The 25,428-nt window shown below is 46.0% G+C and overlaps 2 protein-coding genes across 6 annotated transcripts; both read left to right on the forward strand.

Annotated features, from left to right (window-relative positions):
- The first annotated feature begins 3,102 nt into the window (after nucleotides 1-3,102).
- On the forward strand, nucleotides 3,103-19,390 carry rab11fip1b (RAB11 family interacting protein 1 (class I) b). 4 transcript variants are annotated; one of them, XM_049020678.1, is made up of 6 exons: nucleotides 3,103-4,114; nucleotides 10,131-10,540; nucleotides 10,828-11,383; nucleotides 11,414-12,064; nucleotides 17,542-17,656; nucleotides 18,253-19,390. In XM_049020678.1, the coding sequence occupies exons 1-6, from the start codon at nucleotides 3,765-3,767 to the stop codon at nucleotides 18,457-18,459; spliced, it is 2,289 nt and encodes a 762-aa protein (XP_048876635.1). In that variant the 5' UTR covers nucleotides 3,103-3,764; the 3' UTR covers nucleotides 18,460-19,390. The 4 variants fall into 4 exon arrangements, with proteins under 4 accessions (XP_048876635.1, XP_048876636.1, XP_048876637.1 ...); XM_049020679.1 differs by having other exon boundaries at nucleotides 10,828-11,353; XM_049020680.1 differs by having other exon boundaries at nucleotides 10,828-11,294; nucleotides 11,583-12,064.
- A 1,139-nt stretch (nucleotides 19,391-20,529) lies between these two features.
- brf2 (BRF2 RNA polymerase III transcription initiation factor subunit) lies at nucleotides 20,530-25,294 on the forward strand. 2 transcript variants are annotated; one of them, XM_049020684.1, is made up of 5 exons: nucleotides 20,530-21,367; nucleotides 22,477-22,727; nucleotides 22,890-22,949; nucleotides 23,073-23,394; nucleotides 23,971-25,294. In XM_049020684.1, the coding sequence occupies exons 2-5, from the start codon at nucleotides 22,574-22,576 to the stop codon at nucleotides 24,857-24,859; spliced, it is 1,425 nt and encodes a 474-aa protein (XP_048876641.1). In that variant the 5' UTR covers nucleotides 20,530-21,367; nucleotides 22,477-22,573; the 3' UTR covers nucleotides 24,860-25,294. The 2 variants fall into 2 exon arrangements, with proteins under 2 accessions (XP_048876641.1, XP_048876642.1); XM_049020685.1 differs by lacking the exon at nucleotides 20,530-21,367 and adding an exon at nucleotides 21,378-21,456.
- Nucleotides 25,295-25,428: the final 134 nt, after the last annotated feature.

Below are 25,428 nucleotides of genomic sequence, written 5' to 3' on the forward strand. Positions count from 1 at the left end.
ACACACCCGTCACTCACACACCAGTCACTCACACACCCATCACTCACACACCAGTCACTCACACACCCGTCACTCTCACACCCATCACTCACACACCATTCACTCACACACCAGTCACTCTCACACCAGTCACTCACACACCAGTCACTCACACACCAGTCACTCTCACACCAGTCACTCACACACCAGTCACTCTCACACCCGTCACTCTCACACCCATCACTCACACTATCGTCACTCTCACACCCATCACTTACACACCATTCACTCACACACCAGTCACTCACACACCATTCACTCACACACCAGTCACTCACACACCATTCACTCACACACCATTCACTCACACACCATTCACTCACACACCAGTCACTCACACACCAGTCACTCTCACACCCATCACTCACACACCATTCACTCACACACCAGTCACTCACACACCATTCACTCACACACCAGTCACTCACACACCATTCACTCTCACACCCATCACTTACACACCTGTCACTCACACACCATTCACTCACACACCAGTCACTCACACACCATTCACTCTCACACCCATCACTTACACACCCGTCACTCACATACCCGTCACTCACACTTACAGACCTAGGAAGACACCTGGAAGGTGCTTTTCAAAATATTTAGCTTGGGAGCATCTTCTACAGCAGAGCACTGCATCCCTGATTTTCCCACCTTTGTGACACACCTGCATCTGACCATAGAGCCTCGCCAAAATCGGCAGTTTGAGCCTGGCCTTTGAAGAACAGTCACATGTCACAGGTGCTTCAGCAAGGCCCTCAACCCCAACCCCCCTCCAAGGGGGTGTGTCACACATTGGGTGAGGCTGTACTGTGCACTGCAAACTATAGCAAATGAGAAAGGGGTAGACAAAGAGAAGAATTCCAATGTACTGTACTTGTGCAAATGGAAAATAAAGGATTTATCATTTTGGACCGATCCTTCACAGGAAGTGATCTTATCACAACAAAGCCCATGCCAGTCTCATGTGCCGGCATACAGGAATGTTAAACACGCCAAATCAGGCCACTTGGTGCCTTTTAAACTGCCTTTCTTCCTCTGGGTAATATACATCTCTCTCTCTGATCTGGATCAATAAAGGGTGAAAGGTAGAGCGATTGCCCACTTTGGGCTGGGCACACCACGTTGTGTGAGAGAATCTGTATAAGATTTACTGTGTTTCACATCCTCAAATTTTAATATGCAAAAATACAAACTCCCGAAAGACATATAACATGCCTGTGCTTCAAGTGATAGTAGATGCCAGTGAGCTGAGAAAATTTGCAAAGGACAAAAACCTTCAAGTGTGAGTGGTCGAACAGTCAGTCACGCACACACAAATAAAAGGCAGAAACAGGCCTGCAGAGCCACTCTCGACCCAGCTGCAACGGGACTGTGGCTCCCCAAGCAGGAAGTTAACAGTCATTAGTCACCTTTTGCACTCCGTTGTGGGAGATTTGGACCTGAGCTTTTCAAATGTCATATTGTTGATACTGGTTGTCTAAATGTCAAGCCGTACTACAGCCTGCAGTATGATTTAGATTCTCTAGCACCACTGTTTTCCCTTATAGTTCCGTAACACGGAGAGATAAATAACCAAAAAAAAAACTACCCCTCAGCCGATTCTGCTGGCGTATGTGTGCAAAGATTATGCTTCTCTCACCATTACAGTGTTCAGGCCAGTTTACTATTTTGATATCTTCATATATTTCTACAAGACTGCAACTAACAAAATGTCCCATCGAAGGATAGGACCTCCAAAAGACCTTGACAACAGACCGGGTATTAGACATAGACTGGCCTCTGCTGGGTAATGAATGTCATTGCACCCCCGCAGACCCAAAACCCTAGTACTGATACGCAATATCAACGATATTTATAGCACTACTTCTAAAACTGGTAGCCAAGAAAAACCTACAAAAAGTATTCTTTATACAAAAAAGTACAATCTATATCCATGAAATTTTAGTTTCCATGTTTGTCACCTGTCTGTGTCTTTTCAATGTTAAACCTCTATCGTTCTCTTACATTTACTTCCTATTAAAGATCAAGTCATGTTAAGAGAAACAAGAAATCTTGTCTCATACAAAAATTAGATATTTATGCGGAACACAAGGCGGGCGTGGTACGCTTTATCATGCAGCTGTTGAATTACTCAGACGTTGCTACAAGGCTATAGGGGTAGTTGCGCAAAATGTATTGAAGCATTAAGCATCGGAGTCTCTGCTGGCCCTGGAGGCGCTCAGATGGGGTAATTATGGGGGTTGCCCCCGTACTGTGTGCACTGCCACAGCAGGATAAGGGTAATAAAGTGCCACTGTGCGAAATGAATTACTTTTATCAAAAGATTTGTGAAAATGGTCAACTGGGATTTAAATAAACACGTCTTTCAGATTAAAATCTGACGCAGCAGTTGCTATGACGAAACAGGACACATACCCAGTTTCCCTAAGTAGTCATTTAAAGTAGTCCTGATCATTATCATTACACATGTAATCAAATCGTTAAGGTCTGGCGGCTTTGATACCCTTTTCATGTCACGTACAGCCCCAAATTTCAAAAACCCAAATGATATTTTAAGATAAATTATTCAAATAATAAACATGTTATTAACATATTATTGGAAAACAAGATACTGCATTTTATATTCATTGCAAAATTAATTTACATAAATGCGCTCCAGCCAAACCGGTTTCATTAAACCTAAGCATGCATAAAAACATTAGTAAAAGTTCACAGTATTTGAATTTTATAAAACTATGTCAACGGTCCAGAAAACTGGCATTTTGACCCCTCCCCTCCTTACACCAAGGTGGGAAGTCACATCAACAAATAAACTTCCCCTGTACAACACTATCACGGAAAGACACGGCGTCGCTTAATCCCGTTTAATTTTAACAGAAGTTTTGAACTTCTCGCTTTGATGTAATTGTCCACGAACTGTTGCCTGGCGGCTGAAGCTACCTGTCAACGCCCCCTTTCCGTATCCTCCTATCAGCAGCCTTAATTCAAATGATTGATAAACATTGAACCAATAAGACGCCAGGGTCTGTTTCGTGAAGGAAGCCGAGGGGCGGAGTATCTTGAGATCATTAACACCTAAGGAGTAGGAAAACTTCGCGGGACGAAACATTGTAACGCAGTCGAATCGGGAACTGGATACTTTGTTTGCGGACACATTGTCTGGCAACTCGTGGGTCGGAAAAAGTGGCATGTTAATTCGACGGGCGGGATCCAGCAGATCGGGATCCTTTTAGGCTGTTCCGTTACCGCCCGAGAGAATAGAGAAACAGGAAACTTTCTTCCATACATCACAGGGTCCTGCTGAAGTTTAAGTCTTTTAATGGATTCGGACGGACTGGCACTTTACAGGAAATATACAACACCTGACAAATATCTGGTACCAGGATTGTGAAATCAGTTTAGCGCAATATAAATAATGTGTTATTCATCTGTTTTATGTGTGATAATTGATTTTTGATGTGTAGGTCAGAACATCAGTAACAAAATATTTCTTTAGCGTAATCGATCGACCGTAATTTATTTAATATAGGGCTATATCGGTGTATAGACCAATAAGACATATTGGTGTATATTTTGATTCGACTTTTAGGTTAGTATACAGTTTATTAAAGTGCCTTCGGCGAAGCGGGGGACGTGTCCAGTCTTGTGAAATTCTTTCCACCGAAGCAGGAGCTTTTCTGAGCAGAGGCGCCCCCAAAGCTTGCAGAGAAGCACCGATGTCTTTGGCGGAGCAGAGTCAGCAGTGGTGCCCCACAAGCGTGAAGGTGACAGTGCTACAGGCGAGGGGTCTTAAGATCAAGGGCAAGAATGGCACCAACGACGCCTACGCCATCATGCAGGTGGCCAAGGACAAATTCTCCACGGCCGTAGCCGAGAAGAGCGTGACCCCCATGTGGAAGGAGGAGGCCACCTTCGACCTGCCGCTTTTCCAGCAGGGAAGCGCCGATCGCAGCACGCTGTACGTGCAGGTGATGCACCGTGCTCTCATGGGCATGGACAAGATGCTGGGACAAGCCATAATCGACCTGGTGCAGCTGCAAGCGAACAAATCCCGCAACAAAACAGAGTGAGTGGCTCCTTTACTGTGACGGCCCCCTGCTTGCTTTCTGTTCCACAAGGTATCACATCGAATGTTAAATGAAGGTGTTTCGTGAGAAGATAAGGCTGTTGCATGAAAAGTTTTGTTCAAGTTTAAAATTAGTGTCCTCCGGGTCCAGCGTGTTTTTGTTGTTTCTTTTTGTGACTGATCACGCCTAGTATTTCCACGCAATGTACCGGCCAAACTACTTTTAGTGTGACCAGGTCACAGGGGTCCAGCAGAGGTCAATGAGAAACTGCCACACATGGGGGCAAAATGCCGTTTGCTCTACCTGCCCTTACAAGGACCGTCACACCTACGGGTCCTGTCTGGGAATCGTAGATTTGGACTACAGTCTAGGTGAATTAAAATGGTACCACCCGCCCTCCCCCAGGTCCTTCTGCATTACAGTATAACCACAGGAGCTGTTCGGTTTATTATTAGTGTTGTTATTTTGAATCCACCAACTTTCCTAAAAATAAACGAGTGCCTGTAAAACAGAAGCTGCCAAACGCACATTTCTACAAAGACGTTTTTCAGAGAAGCCCGAGGGCCAGTCGGTAGCCGCTGGGGGCGTTGGCCAGTGGAAAGTCTTCCGAATGAGAGGGGTATTCTGAGTCAATTGTGTGTGTGTGTGTGTGTGTGTGTGTGTGTGAGTGTGTGTGTGTGTGTGTGTGTGTGTGTGAGAGGGAGGGAGGGAAGGAAGGGGTAGTATTTTTTGATTGGCTCACTGCGTAACAGTATCGAACAGGCTGAAGTGTCTTGAAACGTGTAATATACAGTGTGGAGTGGCTTTTATTTAGTGAAAACATAGATGTCATTAGTTTGGTTACTCCTTCCTTAGCAGCTTCAGTGTCGGCATTGCAATTTATCAGTAATAGACTTCAATTTGCTCTCCAGTATATGACTAATTCCCATCCTGTTATTAAGTCTTATTACTTAACACAGTGTTGTAACCCTACTGCAGTTGCATAGCCTGCTGGTTAGCTTGTGTGTGCTTGTGTGTGTGTGTGTGTGTGTCTGATGCCTTTGGCTGTGTGATTAGGCCCATACCTGGGCATGTGTGCATATCCTTGGTACGTGTGTGTGTCCACAGTAGTTCCCATTATGTGTAAACTGATCTCCTTTGAAACTCGACCTTGTAGATGAATGTAAATCAAGCTCTTTCCACCTTCGTCTCGAGGACCTCCTTGTACCCACCCCCAGTGCTGTCACGTCCTCAGAGCCGCTGATTCACTTCACATTCCAGTTCCATTACTCGGATGTTTTGGTTTGTAACGTTTTATGCTGTGATACCAGCCTTCTGTACGTAGGTAGCCTTCTGAGTCTAAAATGCCTGTTAAACTGTAACATTAGCTAGTTTTTCCCTCTACGAGTCACAAAATAATCGAAAGCCTAGAAGAGAAACAAAAATAAGAGCACACAAATTATTTGGCAATGATGGGGGAAAAGTTAGCTATAGTCGGTGCACAGATGTGCCACTGTGCTCCCAGCCAAGAGAACTTAATGCGGAGTTTCCAACGGGTGTCTCAGTTGGCCTGCAGGTGGCACAGCCTTTAACAAACCAGGTGAATCACCAAAATGTTTCATTTTAAAGTCTTGGAAGCTGTGGTTCTATTAGCCAAAATGTTCAACTCGAATGAGCTACTGGGAGAACGTACAATTGACCGAAGCATTATTTTTGTATGAATTGAAGATAGAAGACATCGCTTATTTCTGTCTGTGTTAGTTTCCTTCCTAGAGACATTATTCTATATATTCCTCTCTGTCAGCCAGGGACGAATGGTTCTCTGCGGTCCGTCGTTTTATTAGCCTTTCTAGTTCCTGCCCATGGAAAGTTGAAGGTTGGCAAGCAACTAGACGAGGCGAGACCAAGACATCTGATTGGCGGGTCTCGCCTCCTCTAGTTGCTTGGACCCACCTCCTCTACAACATGATTGGTTATCTCTCTGAACCAATCATTCTTCATTCTACCCTCAGAACATTTCATGTCAGTAAGACTCCCATGAGCTAATTCTTCACTCTTTCTCCAGAATAATAAGAAGGCTTTGAAGACGCGCACACCCCATGTGACCAGCCAGCCCCCCTCCCATCCGGCCAGTCATGCGCTCGCCCACATGCCGCTATGCTCAGAAGTGACGCTGTCTTGCCTCATTGTTTGTTTTCTCTGACACTTTGATGGTCACAGGTAGCACAGGGATTAAGGAACTGAAACAGTAACTAAAAAGCTTTCCAGCACAAGTCCTAGTTACAGTATCTGCCTACACTTGTGTATAATTATATCATATATTCATGAGTCCCCAGTTATTTTTCCCAGAGGGCCACTGCCATAAGGTTTGCCAGCCTGTGAGGCATGTTGACCCTGAAATTTGCCCAGCAGGTCACCTATTAGGGAATGTTACTAGTTGCATTTTTGCCATAATAATTGCTGTTATTAATGTTGTTAATCAGAAGTGCATGAGAATAGCGCAGCATGAAAGATAATTTAAATAAGCAATATTTGACTTTGGATTGAGTATACCTCCTCACACGTGGGTAGGTGCTGGGCTCGGCTGGCACGGCTGCCGTTTCCTGATAAATGAACGTTGCGTCAGCCTGGTTGTGTTGAGGCCTTCTGACTGACACAATGAGCTGGCTAGTGGGAAGTGAGTGTTGTGTGTTTGGGGAGGGGAGCTCAGAGAAGGCGCGAGCAGAAATACTATCTCTCTTGTCCAGATCAGTTGGCCTGCTTTCCGTTTTCTGCCCGAAGACCTCGGTCATCCAAAAAAAAATAAATAGTCCGTCTGTAGACGTTTAATTATCTGCAAGAATATGTGAAAGGTGGAAAAACCCTACCCCTGCCATGGTCTTACTTTGATCCACTTTCTAAACACCTTTTCTTGCGTGTTGGAGGAGAGTAGTTATGAATTAAAAGCAAAGTGAGAGCGGATGACGAGTCATCGCGAAAATAAATGTCACGCTTTGTGTGTGTGTGTGAGAGTGAGTGAGTGAGTGTGTGTGTGTGTGTACGCCAAAATCCCCACTTCCTCTTCCTCCTCCTTCCTCTTTTCTAGGTCGACCCATAATGCTGCACTGTTTCCCTTCTGTCTCTCACGTGCGCAGGTGTTATGGTGACTGATGAAGCCCCCTCCTTTATCGACACGCCCAATTAGCGGCTGAATTCAGAAGCGGGGGGGGGGCTGCTCACCCTGAATGAGAGCAGTTTAATTAACAAAAATGTTCTGCTGTTGATTGTGACCTACAGAGGTCAAATAAACGGTTGCCATGGTTATAGAACATGGATGCCCAAGGAACCGTTGTTTCATTGTCCCCAAAAAGAGAGTTTCATTGTACCTCCGTCCATGAACTCTTTTGCCCCCTTAAATATCCCCTTATCTTGTTGTCATTAAGTTGTTGTCTTTTACATGGGCAGATACAGAATGAAGCCTACAGTTAGATATGTGACTAATGCATGTACAGGCCTACAAAAACACACACTGAATTTATGCAACGACGTTTTCATCAGACACTCTATCCCATGTTGAATTGTCATCTTAGGAATAGTCCAGGCCTTTTTTTTATTATTTCTCTCTGAAATGACTATGATAGCTGGGAGATGCATGAGAGATCAGTCTGTGCGACTGATATGGGGCTGGAATCGGAAGGATGACTTTGAGCGCTCTGAAGCGTGTGATCAGGTCGCAGAGGAAGCGATTAGGGATCTCGGCGCCGTTAATCGGTCTGGTGCGAAGTGGCGTGAGTGTGGCTCTCTGGAGCGATGGGTGGGGAAAATGATAGTGACATTTAGGAGGAACGACATAAGTGGACATACGGAGACTTGCGAAAGAAAACAGACTCAAGTCCTCAGCTTTGTGCATCCCTCATTGTGAAACAGTCCTTCACCAGGGATCAATCAGAATAATTAGTAACAAGATTCTTTGGGGGGTGTTTAAGTGCTGTCCTTTTGCTGTAGCTGCTGTAAAATGGAATGTTACAAACACCAATGAACATTTAATATTTACTCTACTCTAGGACACTTGTTTGTAAAACACCAGGACTGTTCTTGAACAGGAAAGGGTTACAGACAGAAATTTGTCGTCTTCCTGCCCTCTGCTCAAATGTGCTGAAGCAGCGAAGTTGAACCTTAAGGTGAATAAGATTAGCTAGAATCCCATGACCCCCCCCACCCCGTCTATTCTCGGCCCCTGTCTCCTTTCGACCCCCCCTCGTTGAAGGCCAGTTCATTTCCGGTTGCTGATGGCAGCACTACAGCCAGACCTGCACGATGTTGTTCTGATCTTCTCCCACAGTGGCCCTGACTTTCTTACCTCGGGTCCTCCTGGCATCAGACGGGGCTGGCCCGTGTTTTTGCCTGTCTGTTTCTGGAATGCTTCTGTTGCCATTTCTATTAGTCATTGGGTGTATTTTTTTTTTTATAAGCCAACCCAAAAGAATAAGTTGGTAACAGCTCCAGAAAGCCATGCAGGGTTAGGGTTAGGAAGCTCCACCTCATTGGGTATTTTAGACTGTTGCCCAAATATGCACCCGTCCCCATGTTCAGGGTAACACCTCTTCACTCACCTTTTTGTTCACACAGTGAGCTACACAACAAGTTCGTTCAGGTTTGTGATGATTGTCGGCACGTCAGCAATAGGGGAAAAGCACATGTTGTAACCCGTATTAGTTAAACCAATTGTTTACATGAATAGGGAAACATTCCTGTTAACTACTCCACCCTCTAGTGACATTTAAGTGCATGAAGGTTCACAGGGTTTCCTGTAGTGTCATTGAGCTCCAGCTACATAAATATATTCTCCTTTGAATAACATGAAATAAGTAATAGAACAGAGATGCTGTATATACTCAGCCTCATCTATCCCATCTCACTCTCCATGAGACAGACACATATGCAGGTGAGAGTAAGTTTGGGGGTCACGTGCAGGGTCACCAGCATGTAGTGCTACTGGAACTGAGGCTGAAGTGTCACTTTGCTGATTATGGGCTTTGAACCTTTGACCTGGGCAGTCTTGACCCACTGAACCAAACAGCACCCCCCAAATTATTAAACCATTATACTTCTGCATCTAGAAGTTTTTCTTAGATTTTTTTTTGAAAGATATTCACAGTCAAACCAAAGACTGATCATTTTACTCACGTAGTTACATATGCTAGCCCGACCTCCCGGCCGTTTTCCTGTCGGGCTACCATATTGTAACAACACCCTAACTTGTGGGCTGTCACAAATGATCCTTTAAGTGAGATACGACTCCTCCGTTTGCCTTTTCTGCTCTTTGACTCGCTGTTTGGAGGAAAAACTTTGACCGCCGAATGTACAAGCCATTGACCATGGTGATGGTTTGCTGGGAAGCGTACGTGGCTGTTCGCAGAATCGACAGGTATCCGCAAACCCTCCGCCAGGGTCTCCCACCTCCGGTCCTGTAGGGCCAGAATCCAGCACAGTTTGCAGATTTCCCAGCACAATCATATCTTAATCAGCTAATTACCAGGATTAGTAGGTGTGTTTAAAGTGGGAAATCTGCAAATTGTGCTGGATTCTGGCCCTCCAGGATCAGAATTTTCGGGAACCCTGCCCTACTCTGTAGCTTGTGGGAGTTTTACTTACACAAAACTGTTCTGAGGGCAGAATGAAAAATGATTAGTTTAGAAAGATAACCAGTCAGCCACGTTGGGGAAACTACTTCTAAATGGTAGCTTTTCGAACTACAAGCTACAGAGATAAAGTAGTTAACTACATCGAAGCTATTTCATTCAGTAATTCTTAATATTTGTGCTGCAGGATACTCTTAAAGCAGATTAACATTTAAATATTCACATTTTTTTTTAATTAATCTAAAAATCTGTAGTATCCCTGCCCAAAGGGTCACTAGGGATTTAGAAGCATTGCGAGCCATGTGGCATGTGACATTTTAATAGCGAAAACGGATGTTCGTGGGTTGTGAACCCATACCCAGCAGAGAGCCGGAGGTGCTTGCTGTGTGTGACGAGGCCCCCTTTCTCCTAACAGCTGGTTCAAGCTCCTGAACAAGTCAGGCAAGCAGGACAAGGAGCGCGGTGAAGTTCAGCTGGACATCCAGTTCCTGAGGAGCAACATGACGGCCAGCATGTACGACCTGTCAGCGCAGGACAAGCCTCGCTCGCGCATGGGCAAGCTCAAGGACAAGCTGCGGGGCAAGCACAGGGGGGGGCACTCCGACTCCATCTCTGCCATCGTGCCGTCGGTCAGCCAGGGCCTGACCGACAGCGAGGGAGAGGAGGGCAATGAGGACGATGACAAAACCGGCACCCAGAAGTCATCGATGTCACTCCTGACCCCCAAGACCAATCTTCAGCGCAATATATCCCAGTCAATGTCTCACCTGGGCTCTGGTTCCGAGTGGGACACCACCAGCAAGGACCATCAGGACCCTAGTGACGGTAAGTGGGCAATGTAGTATTTACGGGAATTGCTTCCAGAATGGAAAAGATGGTTCAAATCCCATCAGAATTCCATCCATAAATTTTCTGAATTATGCTTATCGATTTAGCGTAGCAGTCATCAGTGGGTCCACACATCCTCTAGGCATGAATTAGTTGCCCTTTTTTTCAGAACTACATTGCTGGATAGATGGAAACCCATACAAACATGGAGGGAACCCCAGAGCTGTCGACGCTTTGAGAAAAAGCTAAATTGTGACTCAGTGTTTTTGTTTAATTCCTATTAGGTAAGAAGATATTTGGGTTCCTGACCCACAAGCGCTCAGGGAGCTCTGACAGCAAAGTGAGCCACGGGCCCCTCTCACTGCTGGGTCAACATAAACAAGCCCCTGCAGAACCAGTCACCATCTGCATCAACGGCAGCCACGTGTACAACGAGGAGCCACAGGCCAAGCCGAGCCACACGGGGTCAGCCCTCAGTCTCTCCGGCTCTCCACGTGGTTCTACCGAGAATCTGCACCGAGTTGGAAAGGGAGATGGTACTGGCAGCTCTGCAGACACCTTCAAGGGCTTCGAGAAGATGAAGCCAGAGAAGGTGGAACAAGAAAGGAAGAAGCAGGAGGAACAGGAGAGGGAGAGAACGAGGCAGGAGGAGCAGGAGATGGAGAGGAAAAAGCTAGAGGAAAGGGAGAGGAAGAGGCAGGAGGAGCAGGAAAGGGAGAAGAAGAGGCAGGAAGAACTGGAGAAAAAGAAGGTAGAGGAACGGGAGAGAGAAAGAAAAAGGCAGGAAGAGCAAGAGAGGGAGAGGAAGAGGTTGGAGGAGCAGGAAAGGGAGAGGAAGAGGTTGGAGGAGCAGGAAAGGGAGAAGAAGAGGCAGGAAGAACTGGAGAAAAAGAAGGTGGAGGAACGGGAGAGAGAAAGAAAAAGGCAGGAAGAGCAAGAGAGGGAGAGGAAGAGGCTGGAGGAGCAGGAGAGGGAGAAGAAGAGGCAGGAGGAACTGGAGAAGGAGAGGAAGAGGCAGGAAGAACTGGAAAAAAAGAAGGTGGAGGAACGGGAGAGAGAAAGAAAAAGGCAGGAAGAGCAAGAGAGGGAGAGGAAGAGGCTGGAGGAGCAGGAGAGGGAGAAGAAGAGGCAGGAGGAACTGGAGAAGGAGAGGAAGAGGCAGGAAGAACTGGAAAAAAAGAAGGTAGAGGAACGGGAGAGAGAAAGAAAAAGGCAAGAAGAGCAAGAGAGGGAGAGGATGGGGCTGGAGGAGCAGGAGAAGGAGAGGAAGAGGCAGGAGGAACTGGAGAAGGAGAGAAAGAGGCAGGAGGAACTAGGAAAAAGGAATCAGGAGAAAATAAGTCAAGAGGTGAACACAAAGGTAGAACAGAGACCAGGTAAAGAAACTCCGGAGGTGTACAGTTCAAACCCCTTTGATGACACGAACAGCTCCAGCCCTTTTGAAGAAAGCCCCCTAGAGGAGCTCCATGGAATCTCCGGCCGACCCAGCCGCTTGACCAGAGTGTCTGCTGTCAAGCCCAGGTGAGTGACTCAGCAGCAGCACCTGCTTCTGTCAGAAGGGGGGCGGGGGGGGGGGGGGGGGGGGTCCTGTCTCAAGGCTCAGTGCAAATGTAACTGCGAATTTCCCATCAACAGTGAGCAACAGAGACTAATCACAATCAATCACCAACCATTCAGCCATCTATTAACATTCACTCTTCATCACAGTTAATTATTATTACAACGAGCTAATCGCCCCACGCCCACGCAGGTTCTCCCAACAAGCTGCTGTTCCTTGTGCCTTCTCACATTTCCATTGCCATCTGCTGTTAAATCTGTACCAATCATGCAGGAGCCTTGTGGCGTTAGTATCTGTGCTGGTGTGTGTGCGTAACTCAGACATCTACTTCCCATAACACACAGATCACGCTGAAGAGAGTTCATTAGTATGTGGGTTAGCAGTGTTTCACAGTCAGTCTTCAAAAATGGCATTTGAGATAAAAATGTAGTAAATGGTTTATGAGGAAATGGTGGGGGGCACTAAGGTGTGAAGAGTACGTGTGAGGTGGACGCTGTGTGGTTTGCTAGATTATGTTCAGCTTTTCAGATTTTTCTTTCGTAAAAAAAAAAAAAAAAAAAAAAAAAAACATTGGTCCATAAGTAGAGGAGTTTAAGTATCTCGGGATCTTGTTCACGAGTGGGGGAATGATGGAACGGGAGATCGACAGGCGGATCGGTGCGGCGTCAGCAGTCATGCGACCCCTGCATCAGTCTGTCATGGTGAAGAGAGAGCTGAGCCAAAAGGCAAAGCTCTCGATTTACCAGTCGATCTACGTTCCTACCCTCACCTATGGTCATGAGCTATGGGTAGTGACTGAAAGAACGAGATCGCGGGTGCAAGCGGCCGAAATAAGTTTCCTCCGCAGGGTGGCTGGGCTCTCCCTTAGAGATAGGGTGAGGAGCTCAGTCATTCGGGAGGGACTCAGAGTAGAGTCCGCATCGAGAGGAGCCAGATGAGGTGGCTCGGGCATCTGATTAGGATGCCTACTGGACGCCTCCCTGGGGAGGTGTTCCGGGCATGTCCCACTGGGAGGAGACCCCGGGGAAGACCCAGGACACGCTGGAGAGACTATGTCTCCCGGCTGGCCTGGGAACGCCTCGGGATCCCCCCAGAGGAGCTAGATGAAGTGGCCGGGGAGAGGGAAGTCTGGGCTTCCCTGCTGAGACTGCTGCCCCCGCGACCCGACCCCGGATTAAGCGGAAGATGATGGATGGATGGGTCCATAATTGAATTATACAGTGTCAAAGCCCCTCTCTTTGCTATGTCAATGGCTGCTCTCGGGGGGGTTAACGACAGGCCTTCATCGAACCTCTGATTTGTTTTTTTCTGACCTTCCTTGTGTGCATCAAACCCAGTGCCTCACTTTTCTTGTGGTGGCCTGTAACCCAAACCTTCACCTAATCCCTGTCCTCTTCCATCACTCCATGCTTAAGGCTATAACAATCCAGAGCTATTACTTGTCAATCTTATAGGTGTGTGTATGTGGGGGGGGTGTATGGGGACCATTTTGACATTGTTGGGACATTTTTTCAGTCCCCATAAGGGGAAACACAGTTTTACAAAAATCTGTGACTAAAATCAAATAACTAAAAAGGCCAGAAGTCTTGCCTTTTGATTACTTATGGTTAAGGTTGGGGCTGGGTGGGGGTTGTCATGGTTAGGGTTAGGGTTATGCCCATAGAAATTAATGAAGAGTCCCTACAATGACATGAATATATGCACTGCGTAAGTGCGTGCATGAATATGTGTGTGCGTGCGCGTGTGCTTGTGTGTGAGTCCACCGAGTCTGGCAGGGTCAAGGGAGGGAGGGGTTACACCTCCATCTGACGAAGAGAGTAGCAGTCGGGTTCCTCAAAGGATCCATTTCAGGTCTTTTCTTTGAGGCTCTCAGAGCCACAGAGAATGCCAGTATATCTCCTATTAAAAATTCATTGGCTGTGAGTGTGTGTGTCAAAAACAACAACGACGACGACTGTCATAGCAAGCGACGACTGTCATAGCAAGCGACGACTGTCATAGCAAGCGACGACTGTCAGTCTCCCGCCCAGCCAGATTCTGGTGGACCCCTGTGTTCTGTGAAATTATCGTGCAGAATTTTTTGTTCTGATGGATAGATATTAAGCTTATGGTACCCCCCCCCCCCCACCTGTCCCCCCCAATCTCCTTCAGTCCCTCCTCTTGTTCGGTACCTGCCCCATCTGCCAAATTATTCAAAGGCGGTCAGGGTCTCACAAAACAAAATCAGGAGCTTCCAGGTCAAGTTGGTGGCATCCCTGTGGAGTCCTTGGTCCAGCCCAAGAAGAAGTGTCGGGCCCCTCTCCCGCCTGGACACCTGGATGTGGCCCGGACTGAGAACCCCATCACAGCCTCTGTCACTGCATTCCTTTCCACTCCTGGTCAGGGAAACGCGTCTACACTGGCTCCGGGCAGTCCTGCTGTCAGCATGGAGCCAGACTTGGCTTGTTCATGGGCAGGCAAACGTCCTGCCCCTCAGCCCCCAAGCAGAGCTCCTCTGGCACCACGGATCCAGCCAGTGTTAGAGTCCTCAGAAACTGGGCCCTGCACTTCTGTGAACAGACGGCCTGACAGTCAGAATGAAGACTTCACACTTGAGTCTGGACCAAGTGTTATAGAGACAACAGCTCTCTCCAGGAAGGAAACAGACTCAACACAGGCACACATTGCATGCTGTCTTCCCGGGGCGCTTACTGATGATGTCAGAAAGAAAGTACCCAGTGTTGCAGAAGGTAGTACCATTGTAGGCAGGGAAGATGGTCTTCTTCCAGCAGAGACTCTAACAGCAGAAGAGGGCAAAGCATCTACAACCAAGGCGAAGTTGATGAACCCCGAACCCAAAGGCCGTGTGAACCAACCAGAAGAGCATGTTGGTAACAAAGTCTTGCCCGGATACGGGAGGAGAGATGAAGAGGAGAAGCCTGACAAAGTGCAATGCAGTCGTTCATCTTTTGAGCACTGCACATGGTCGCAAAGTGCAGCTGATGATGCGAAAAAGCCTTGCGTGTCAATGAACAGAAGTGCCACTGATTACCGTGTGAGTGTCCCGTCATGGAAGAAAAAGCATGGACCTGCACCCCCAGCAGCAAACCCGAACATGGCGGAGACAAGTGGAAACATGCCCGAATGGTGTGCAGACAGCGGGGAAAACTTGTCAGACGTAGATGTGACACCCAAAGTTGCACAAATGGACAAGCAAGAGTTAGACAAGAAACAAGCTCCGTCTCAAAGCAGCAAAGGGCAGTGGGCTTCTGGCTCCTTTAAGTCAACATCTTCCCCCACAACCACTAACTTTGTTTCCCATGAAAGCTCTGGGCCTGCTAGCACCACCTCTGGTAGGAGGTCTGCACTGCAGGCTTGTATTCTGTCCTGTGAGCCGCACATGAATGCAGCACAGGAAATAGATGGAGGTGGTGAGACTAGAGAAAAAGAGGGAGGGCCAGTCTCACCTCTATACAGGTAAGAATAAATCACGATCCCTGCAGACAGATTCCCTGATTCCATGAAGCATTAAGGCAGATTTGTATGAATACAAAATACTATTTGACAACTTGAGCATATAAAATTCCAGGCACTGAATTGTTTTAAAGACATAATTTAAAGTTTATCTATTACACCCCCCACTTATCTGCGGTTGACTTGATGGGCATTCCACTCAGAAAAATATTTGATGAATCACTAGATAATGATTGATATTTGCAGTGGACAATGCCACAAGCACTGTAGACCGTGAATTTGCATTTTGTTTTCTGAGTAAGGATGTACTCTTCCGTGGCCTCTTCTGCTACTCCTGCCATTTTCTCTCCCTCTTTCTTCTTCTTCACATCCTTCCTCTCTGTCTTTCCCTCTCTTAGGCAACTTTGCACAGGAAAGTTTCCTGATCCCATTTTTTTGTAATTCTTCTGATAAGCATCCATTGTTCCCTGTCAGTATGTTTAATTTTTAATACAATATTGAGATTGTTACGCTAAGGTGCAGCTTCACTTTTTTCTTTAATGATCAAATCATTTCTCATAAAAATATTATTATAAAAAGGATGAGAAATTTAGATGAAACAAGCTTTTATTGTGTGAAATTGCTTGTAATGCACATACAAAGTAAAACATGAAAATTTCATTACCCAAGAAAAAATACACAGTCGAATCCTGCTAAGGTAAATTTGAATAACTCCTTAGGAAGCAATCAGATCTGTGCTGGAATTCTCCCCTGCATTTAATACATCAGTAGGTTTTTTTTGTCCAGAAGCTAGTACCGAGTATCTACTCCTCTGAACAAAGCCGGTCTCTCATTAATATTTATTCTGCTTTGGAAGCTCTGCTGCGAAATCTAAAACCCTATAGCCACTTTGTTCAGACGCCGTGGTCATGTGGGCATGTGTGTGTGTTTGTGAGTTAAAAATAATCTTGGCCGATGGGGTGACTTCAGCTTACGCTTACTTTTCCAGAAGGCGAAGTAAAGATCTCGGATGGATTTTGGGTTTCCTCAAATACTTCTTTATCCTCAGTGGCTTATTTTCTCTGTTAGAAGATTTCTCGCGTACATTTTGGTTGTTTACATTCAGTCCATCTTGCCTGTTTGCATATTGAACAGAATACAAATAATTCTTGTGGTGCTTCACCTGTACAGGTAAGCAGATACTGTGTGTGTGTGATATTTCAGTATTGACATGTTGAGGAAGCACTAAACTGTGTGCTAGTATAAAACAATCCAAACCACAGATGAGGGACATTGTTAATGTTATTGATTCATACAGCTGGGTAATTTATTTATGCAGGAGAAGTTTAAAAAAAAACACAAGAAGATAAACTTATGAAAAGATTAACTTTAATAAGTGTTTAATAAGAGACTTATGTTTGTTCTTGACATAATCCACTGGATAATTCTCTGAATTAGAGAAAGGGCTAAACAATTTCGCGGTGCATTTCTGTGGGTATATTCTGACCATTTTTCCAGGTCAACTCCCTAAACCCCAGAGCTAGCTGGTGGAAACGAAACGTAATTATTTCTAGATTACCCTAAGACAAGACCACAGACAACAGAAAGCAAAGGAAAATGAAGTGATGAATATCGGCTATTGTGTCATAATCATTTGTGTTGCTTTTTTTATCTGCTGGCTGACATCATGTATAATGTATTTATTACCTAACTGGTTGAATGCGAACCGTCTGATTGTATGCATTCAGAGCCATCTGTCTCACCGATTCACACAAAGATGCGTACATTTACATTTAGCTGTTAGCTAATTCTTTATCCAGAGACTCACAATTAAGTGCCTTAATTTTTCTACCCCTCTGTCCAGTTGGATGGCTTAATGTAGCACTTTTGGTCGATTTAATTGCCCAAAGGCACTACAGAAGAGCCACTTCAGGTTGTTCCTCTTAAGTACTGTATCCTCCTTGACCCCCATTTCTTTGGAGACTTGACAGAGCTCTTGTTCTGACAGACGGCACCCGGTGAAGCCCCTGAGGACTGCAGAGATCCAGTCTGTCACCAGTGCTGCCGTTGCCCCAGTAGGGCACGATGTGGGGGTGCAGGCCGCGATATCAGAAAAATCAAAGGTACTGCTGCGAGTCGTTCTTGGATACAGCTGATCTAATTTGTCTCCATGGAGCTTGTGAAGTCCTCTTAGACATCTCTACCAATCAGGAGAAAGGTCATTTACAGCTAATTTTAAGGTTTCCAAAGAATGTTTGGCTGAATACATAAAAACATACCTGTACACGTATCAAAAATGAACAGCCTGCTATGTTTAATAATGTTTGCTTTCACACAAACACAGTATGTGTCAATGTTTTAATCGGTTTATCATCTCTTACTGGAGCAAAGGACTCTGGAAGTTCTCAGGCTAGAACTCCAGCAATCTGAAGAACCCGTCCTTCACATATAGTAACGGGTCTTGACATTTTTAGCACACCTAGTGGGGAGGTTTTCAAGCATAGTTTTCCCAGCCAGCAGTTGTGAATGTATGTGTGTGAGAGAGTGTGAGTGTGTTGTATGCAGGCCCACATACCCATACAACTTGGGTGTCCAGATGCCTACACATATATTTGTGTAACTTGGAGATGTATGTTCTGTTGGAAGGTATGTGGTGCTATGATGGTTCCGAGTTTCCCTGCAATCCACCAACCTTCTTCTCGTCACCCCGTCCTCTCAGGAGCCAGAGGCTAAGGAGGAGGGGCCTTATTCCCAGCTGACCCGGTCGGAGCTCATCGCCCTGCTGGTCAAGCAGCAAGCCCAGCTGGCTGAGCAGAGCAAAAAGATCCGCAACCTGGAAGACTACATCGACAACCTGCTGGTGCGCGTCATGGAGGAGAACCCCAGCATCTTGATGGACCTGAGCGGAACCAAGAAGGCCATCTAGGCTCCCTTCTGAGGGACCGAGTGCTGCTGTGTCATAGAGCCCCCCCCCCCCCCCCCCCCCTTAGCTGGGAGCCCAAGCCCAGATGCTGCTCCTCAGGATAGCAGACATCTGTCATGATTCACTTTTTTCTGGATGGTGGTGGAGCACAAACGTGATTAAAGGCTTTAAATATTAAAATATGGAACATCTCACGCAAGGAGAAGGTCAAATCAGTCAAGCCTAATTTACGATTCATAATGCATATTGAACAACAGGGCACTGCAACCTGTGTTGATTCCTGTCATCCAAAAATGGGCGACATTTGTAGTGCAATTAATGTGCATGTAAACCCAGAGGGTTGCATGCAGTGCAAATGCAGTCCCTCCTCCGCAAATCTGTACGCAATACCGCACGATTCTCAAACTTAATGCAGAAGTCCAAAAAGTGCAGTACAGTTTTTATGTGATTTGCTTATTATAAAACCGCAAATGTTTTATTTTAAAACAAACCAACAGAGAACGATTCTGATGTTGGAACATATTTGTCTCGTAAGTTCTCTGACATCTGCACTTTATGTCTGATTGCGGAACTGGCTTAATGCATTAATATTACATTTGTAAGAAAACGCCATACCTGTTTTTCACATGCAACTCGACCAGTTAGAAAACTTTCATCACTGTAAAGTTAGTGTTTTTTTCCCCTTTTTGGAGAATATTGCACCAGATCATTATTGGGTGTATAATGTTCCAGTTTGGTGGTGGTTTCACAGTTTGTCGGCCATCAGCATTACAGCCTTAATTGGCTCGGTGTCAGTCTGTTAACGTGTCTCGTTTTGTCACTGTGATCAAGGCAAACTGGGATCGGAGAGGTGGCCATTTTGACACCAGCATACCCATGTGAAAAGGTCACATGCGAAAGTCTAAAGCAAATGAAAATAAAGACGGTGAACTTATGACGGCGATGGTGGTTATGAGAAGTAATTAGCTGAAAACTTTACTGGGGACACTAAGCCAACTTTACTGGCAAGATGGATAATTTCTTAGATGCATTTCTTCACACCAGGGGGTGTCAAATTCAATCCCTGGGCAGACTGTCTGTGTTTATCTTTATTTTACTGGATCCTATTGTAAATGTGACTGATTCTTACCTACACCGGGTATCCCTCTTGATGTTCTTTACACTAGAGCTGTCGCAGGTGCCTGTGGCCATATGAGAACTAACCATGTCTGTGGCATTTATTTCTAGCTGGGGGACTTTTTTATGTTTGCTGGGGCCCACAAGACTTGGCATCATTGTTTGGGAATCTTGTTAAATCTCCTGTCAGGGACTTTCGTCACTCGTTCCCACCAATTGTGAGCGGAGAACAGCTTGAATCGATCAGTCCCTGGCAGGGACATCTCGGTAAATGGGGTAGGCGGCAACTCCTTCCAAGCAGGTGATAACCCTGCTCAAGGGAGGGAGGGAAGCAGGGAGCGAGAGAGAGAGAGGGATGGAAGGAGCCCTATATCACTGCAAATGTGAAAATAATTGTCTGTCAAGGGCGTAATTGCTGCATGGAAACGGCAGACAGCATTGATCGGTCACATTCGTTCTCTTTCTCCTACAGAACACACGCACTCTTAAAAACAAAGACAGTGAAAATGGCAAAGGTGAAATGAAATCGCAGATCCGATCCACAAAGTCGATATGCGATTTGCTGAAGAGTATGGCACTTGAAAAGCTTTCTCTGTGAATCGCCACCCATGAAGACAATTTATTATTCATTTACTTCATTCTTTATATCTCCTACCATATTGTTTCATTGAAGATGACCACACATTTTCAACCAAAAAAATTGATAGATCTGTATATTTTTCTAGCATGCTTGTAGAGTATAACTCTAATGATTTTCTTTCATTATTTTTGTACATTCCAACAACCTGAAAGATCACTTGTATAGAAGGGTGAAGTCAGTTGTATTTTGTGATAACATCTGATAAATTATAAACAGCATAATTACATCCATCCATCCATTTCTTGAATCCGCTTCATCCAAAATGGGGTTGTGTGGGGGGGGGGGGGTGGAGCCTATCCCGAGAACAATGGGCGCAGGCGGGAACCAACCCCGGACAGTCGCCAACACGCCGTACACTCACACTAGTACAGGGCCAATTTAGACTCACCAATTAAGCTATCCTGCATGATTTTGGACCATGGGAGGAAACCGGAGCTCACAATTACGTGATTTTATATAAATGTTTAAACCGAAAAGCAATTTGCCTTTAAATAAATTGTTTACTTGCACTGTCACAGGTTGGTAGATATCGCTAAATATTGTTCATCTTATATCACACCAGTATAATCATACACTGTTTATTGTATGCGACATGATAATATTTTATTTGCCTTTGTAGAGAGCACAAGTATAGTCCAACAAGGCCGTTAACTGAAATTTGTTTCACACTCCTGCTCTAACCCATTAGCATATTTTGGTCTTTTATTTATATGAGAAGGGTACCAGCTAAGTGGGGTTTGTTTAGGTCATAAAACGAGACACATAATTGGAACGTTCTTTTCAGAATGTGTGTCATAGTTTAAAATAGAACTTTCAGACACGCGTTAACGTGAAATCCACTTCAGTGATTACAGGCCAAATAAACATTTAAGCAAACCAATTATTGAGACATATTACAAAAATAACATGTAACACATTAATAAAAAAAACGTCAAACATTATTTCGAGTTATGTGTGTGTTTCATATTCAACAGCAATAAAAATATTACATAATTATAAACTAAAGCAGACCGTGTGTGTATTGAAAGCGTCGATGGGATTGTGCGGAACCAATATTTGGAGCCGGTATGCGGAACCCTGAGACAGTAAATAGATTTCTACACGGACTACGCGTCGGCAGTACCAGTGTTAAAGTGTTATATCGTAAATAAGCCGGTAAGAATTCTCGACAACGCAGCCTCACGCTTAGGAGCAAAACCGAATTAAACAGCCGTCCCTCCGTATTCGTGATGTTGACTTTCCAGGTTTTGGTTACTCGCGAGTTTACCGCTAACAATTAAACGGGAATATTTTTGGAGTTTCCGAAAGATCAAAAACTCACAGGAAACGCCTAAAACGATAATGAAAATGGATTACATAAAATCATATAATCTATAAATAATAGTGATACATAAAATTTGTTTGCGTGCATACTATATCCGTAACATTATAAGTATGGGCTTGGGTACGCCGTGAATCTTTGTCTTGGCAACCAGCCTCACTCACCTAGCCGTTATCTTTTTGACTGTAGAATCTCGCGTTTATTGCAGTAACTCTTCAGTGGCGTTAATTTTGTATTTTTAATATTGGTTCCAAAACGTAGTGCTCCCACTGTTTCAGTCTTAAGTTTGTACATACGAGCATGGGCACAAATTACGGGGAGGTTGTATGGATGGATGGATGTATCCCCCAGATAATCAAAACCGGTTGATAAAATCCTCCCGTCAATAATCATGTCTCCCCCTAAATGGATCGAGGCCTTAAACTCCCCAATGTTCAACCCAAATTTACGCCCTTGCATACAGGGGGGCATAATGTAGACATTATGATAGTACTGTTTGTTTAGGAATTGGTAATAAATGCACTTTTCATATGATCATTCAGGCTGGCAGACTGTTGAGGTTAGAGGTGCTTAAGTATTACACGCGGGAATTTTCCGCCCCTAACCCTTACAACGAGTCATTTGGACCAAGTGGTGGCCATTGAGAGTACAACTAATCTGCCTGGTTCATATGCAGCCTGATATTTGAGTAGCGGTTGGATAAATTCAGAGTTGAACTTGTATATTTGTTATTTTTACAGCATTCCTTTATGACTTAGCTGTGCAGTACCTGTATGTTTAGATTTTTTCCCCACGCTGCTGTATTTCTTGGTTAATTTCTGTTTAATTACCAAATATACACGGCCTTCGCCTGTCGTGTTAACGCATTTGGTCTGATTCATTCATTCGTTGTTGGTGGCAGCGTGCTTTTAAAGCTGATTATTCCATTGTGTTCGAACTGCAGGTAGCCGCTACCTGATAGTAGCGTCGCAATTCTGGGACATCTGTCCCGAACCGGCTTCGCTAATCCCGCCTGCCCCTAACGGGCTGCTGCACAGACGATGGAATCTGGCCGTAAATGCCCGGACTGCGGCTCCTCCAACGTGGTGGAGGACGACCTGTACTCGCAGCCCCAGCTGGTGTGCACTGACTGCGGCTCTGTGGTGTCCGAGGGGCAGCTCACCACCACCCGCAGCGAAGAGATTCAAGGGACAGGTATGCCGGACGCTTTAAACGTGTATTCGCGCGATCCTGTGCGCCCTGGAGCCTCTACGCTGGGAGATATTTACCCTTTTATGTAAGCTGGGTCCTTCTCTTAATTTAAACTTTTTGGTGACTTTATGTCAATGTAATTACATTTTTTTCCCGCTCTTTCAGTTGTTCGATATTGTGAAAGTACAGCAGTTGACAAGCAGCCTTGCAGGAATCAAATTAAAGGTAAGTCCTTTCATCTAAGTCCCATCATCCAGCTGTAAATTCTGTTTGGCAGAGTTCTGAATACTGGATTTAATACTGGACTGAATACTGGATTTCCACTGACACCAACCACACCACCCGCAGGCCTGAAGCGAGTCCGTGCGCTTTGCCGCATTCTGCGCCTACCTCCTGTCATCGAGGAGACGTCGGAGAGCCTGTTCGCTCAGGCCTACGAGAAGCCGGATTTCCTGCACGTTAGCCTGCCGAAGAAGGAGGTGCTGGCCGGCTGCTGTGTACTGCTGGGCTGCCGGATGCAGGGCTGGCCCATCACCATGGGAACGGTCAGCTCCCTGCTGGACACAGACTCTTGCCTCATGGGGACAGTGTATAAGATGGTAGTGAGCACCCTGAAGCTGGAGTCACCTCACACCAACATCATGGACCTGATGGAGGGCCACTGTCGAGAGTAGGTGGGGTGGTGTGGGGGAGGGCGGGGGGCAGCTTAGCATGCCTGGACTGGCTTGTGTCAGAGTTTCATTATCCAATCAGCTCACTGTCCTCTGACACCTGCGTGACTGAGTGAGTTTGAGTGCTTGAGTCTGTACTTTAAGGAAAAGTCCCCCCTCCAATGTGGAGATGTTGGTTAATAAATAATAAAGTTTTTTTCCAGCACTGTGTTTACTGGATGCCCTGTACTGGTTCTACCTGTTTGGGCGTAGAACTCCAGGTTGTAGAAAATGTTCCTTAATTTTTTACAACTACAAATGTATCCTTTAATTGTAGAGCTTTGTAAAGTATAACAGAACCTAATTTAATCTTTAATATGTTTCCTGTAGCCATGGTGGACTGCTTGTCAGTGGTCTGTGTACCCCCTGTGAACCGCTGGGCTTTTCGCCGAATAACTGTAACATAGCGTGCTTTAGTTTTAAAGCACAGTTGTACGCAGTTGGCATGGCAACCGGGATCATGCATGAAGAGGATGTTGTGTAGCAGACTAGCAGTGAGGCTGTGTCTCACCCGCTTTGGATTTGTGTTCCCTAAGGTACCATCTGAGCCCCCCAGGTGTCCCGGAGGAGTTCTGTGAGAGTGCGGACCGGCTGGCCAGCCGTGCCTCGGCGCTGGTGGAGCTGGCATCAGACACCTGGCTGATGACTGGCCGCCACCCGGTGCCGGTGATGGTGGCATCTGTGTACCTGGCCTGGCTGTCCCTGAAGCCGTCTCCGGTCCGCCTGAAGCTCTCGCTGGGCCGCTTCTGCCAGATGGCCAAGGTGGCGGTGCCGGGGCCGGCCTCCAAGCGCGTGGCGGAGCTGAAGGAGGTGTTGTGTCGGCTTGGCCAGGAGCTGCCCTGGCAGAAGGGAGCTGCTGTCGGCCCCCAGAAAGTGGCTGTGCTGGTCGAAGACGTCTTGAAGCATCGGCTCACACTGCTGAAGCGGGCAATTCGCAGCCACGAGGACGCACTGGCCATGGACACTGAGGGTCTGAATGCAGGCAATACCCCAAGTTCCACGTTACCCCTTTCTCCGTGTACCAGCGGTGTGGCCCCTATTTGTGAGGATCTACCGACTGGGTCCTCCCCCTGTTCTGAAGGACAGCCTAATTTCCACCATTCGCAGCGCCCTACGCCCCATGCCAAGGGCTGTCAGACGGCGCAGAGCGTGCGCGATTCAGGGGACGTGGTCGTCACGGTGACGGGATCTGCAAAGAACCCAGAAGCGAGAGGGGAACCGGCCCGCGGCTCTGCAGAACACTGGGGCAAGAGGCACCCGTTTGTTCCCCCGTGCACAAGGAAGCCGTCAAAGAAACCTCGGCTGGCGGACACGGGACCAGAGGTGACGGGAGATGAGGAGATCTCGGACAGCGAGATCGAGGGGTACCTCCGCACGCCACTGGAGATGAGGGAGTTTGCCGAGACCCAGATGAAGCTGCAGTAAGACAGTTACTGACTGGTCCAGCATGAGTCGTCTGAAACCGGGGCTGTCAGACAGTGCTTGGCCTATCTTCTCTGCTGGTCCCCATTTAATTCGTCCTGCAATGTGGCCTTGAAATAGCTACATTGTTCAGATGTATCGAATCATCGGGCTATTTAGTGAGGGACTGTCGAGCGAGAAACCTGGCACCCCATGGAGAGAACACCTATTAAAATCTAATATTTCCGCTTTTTGCATTTTGGAACTCTTGTCAGATGTGTGGATATACCTCCTGGCTTCCAGGAGTGTGTTTTCACATTATCCTTTGAACAGCGAATTGAGTTTGCATTGTTTGGATGATTCAAACATGTGTTTATGTTTTCTTTACTGAAAAAGACTAGATTTTGGAATTACTTGCTAACCTTTTCTTTTTTAATGAAATTAAATCGTTAAAATTAATTCTGAATGATTTGTCATTAATGGTGCAAAATATCTGAAGTTCTGATTGTGAACCTAGACACACTTCTGCCAGAAAAAAGCTAGTTCACCTTATACCCGAACTCTGAGTCACTCGCTGGGAATCAGACTTTTAA

The sequence above is a fragment of the Brienomyrus brachyistius genome, chromosome 7 (assembly GCF_023856365.1).
Source record: "Brienomyrus brachyistius isolate T26 chromosome 7, BBRACH_0.4, whole genome shotgun sequence".
Lineage (NCBI taxonomy): Eukaryota > Metazoa > Chordata > Actinopteri > Osteoglossiformes > Mormyridae > Brienomyrus > Brienomyrus brachyistius.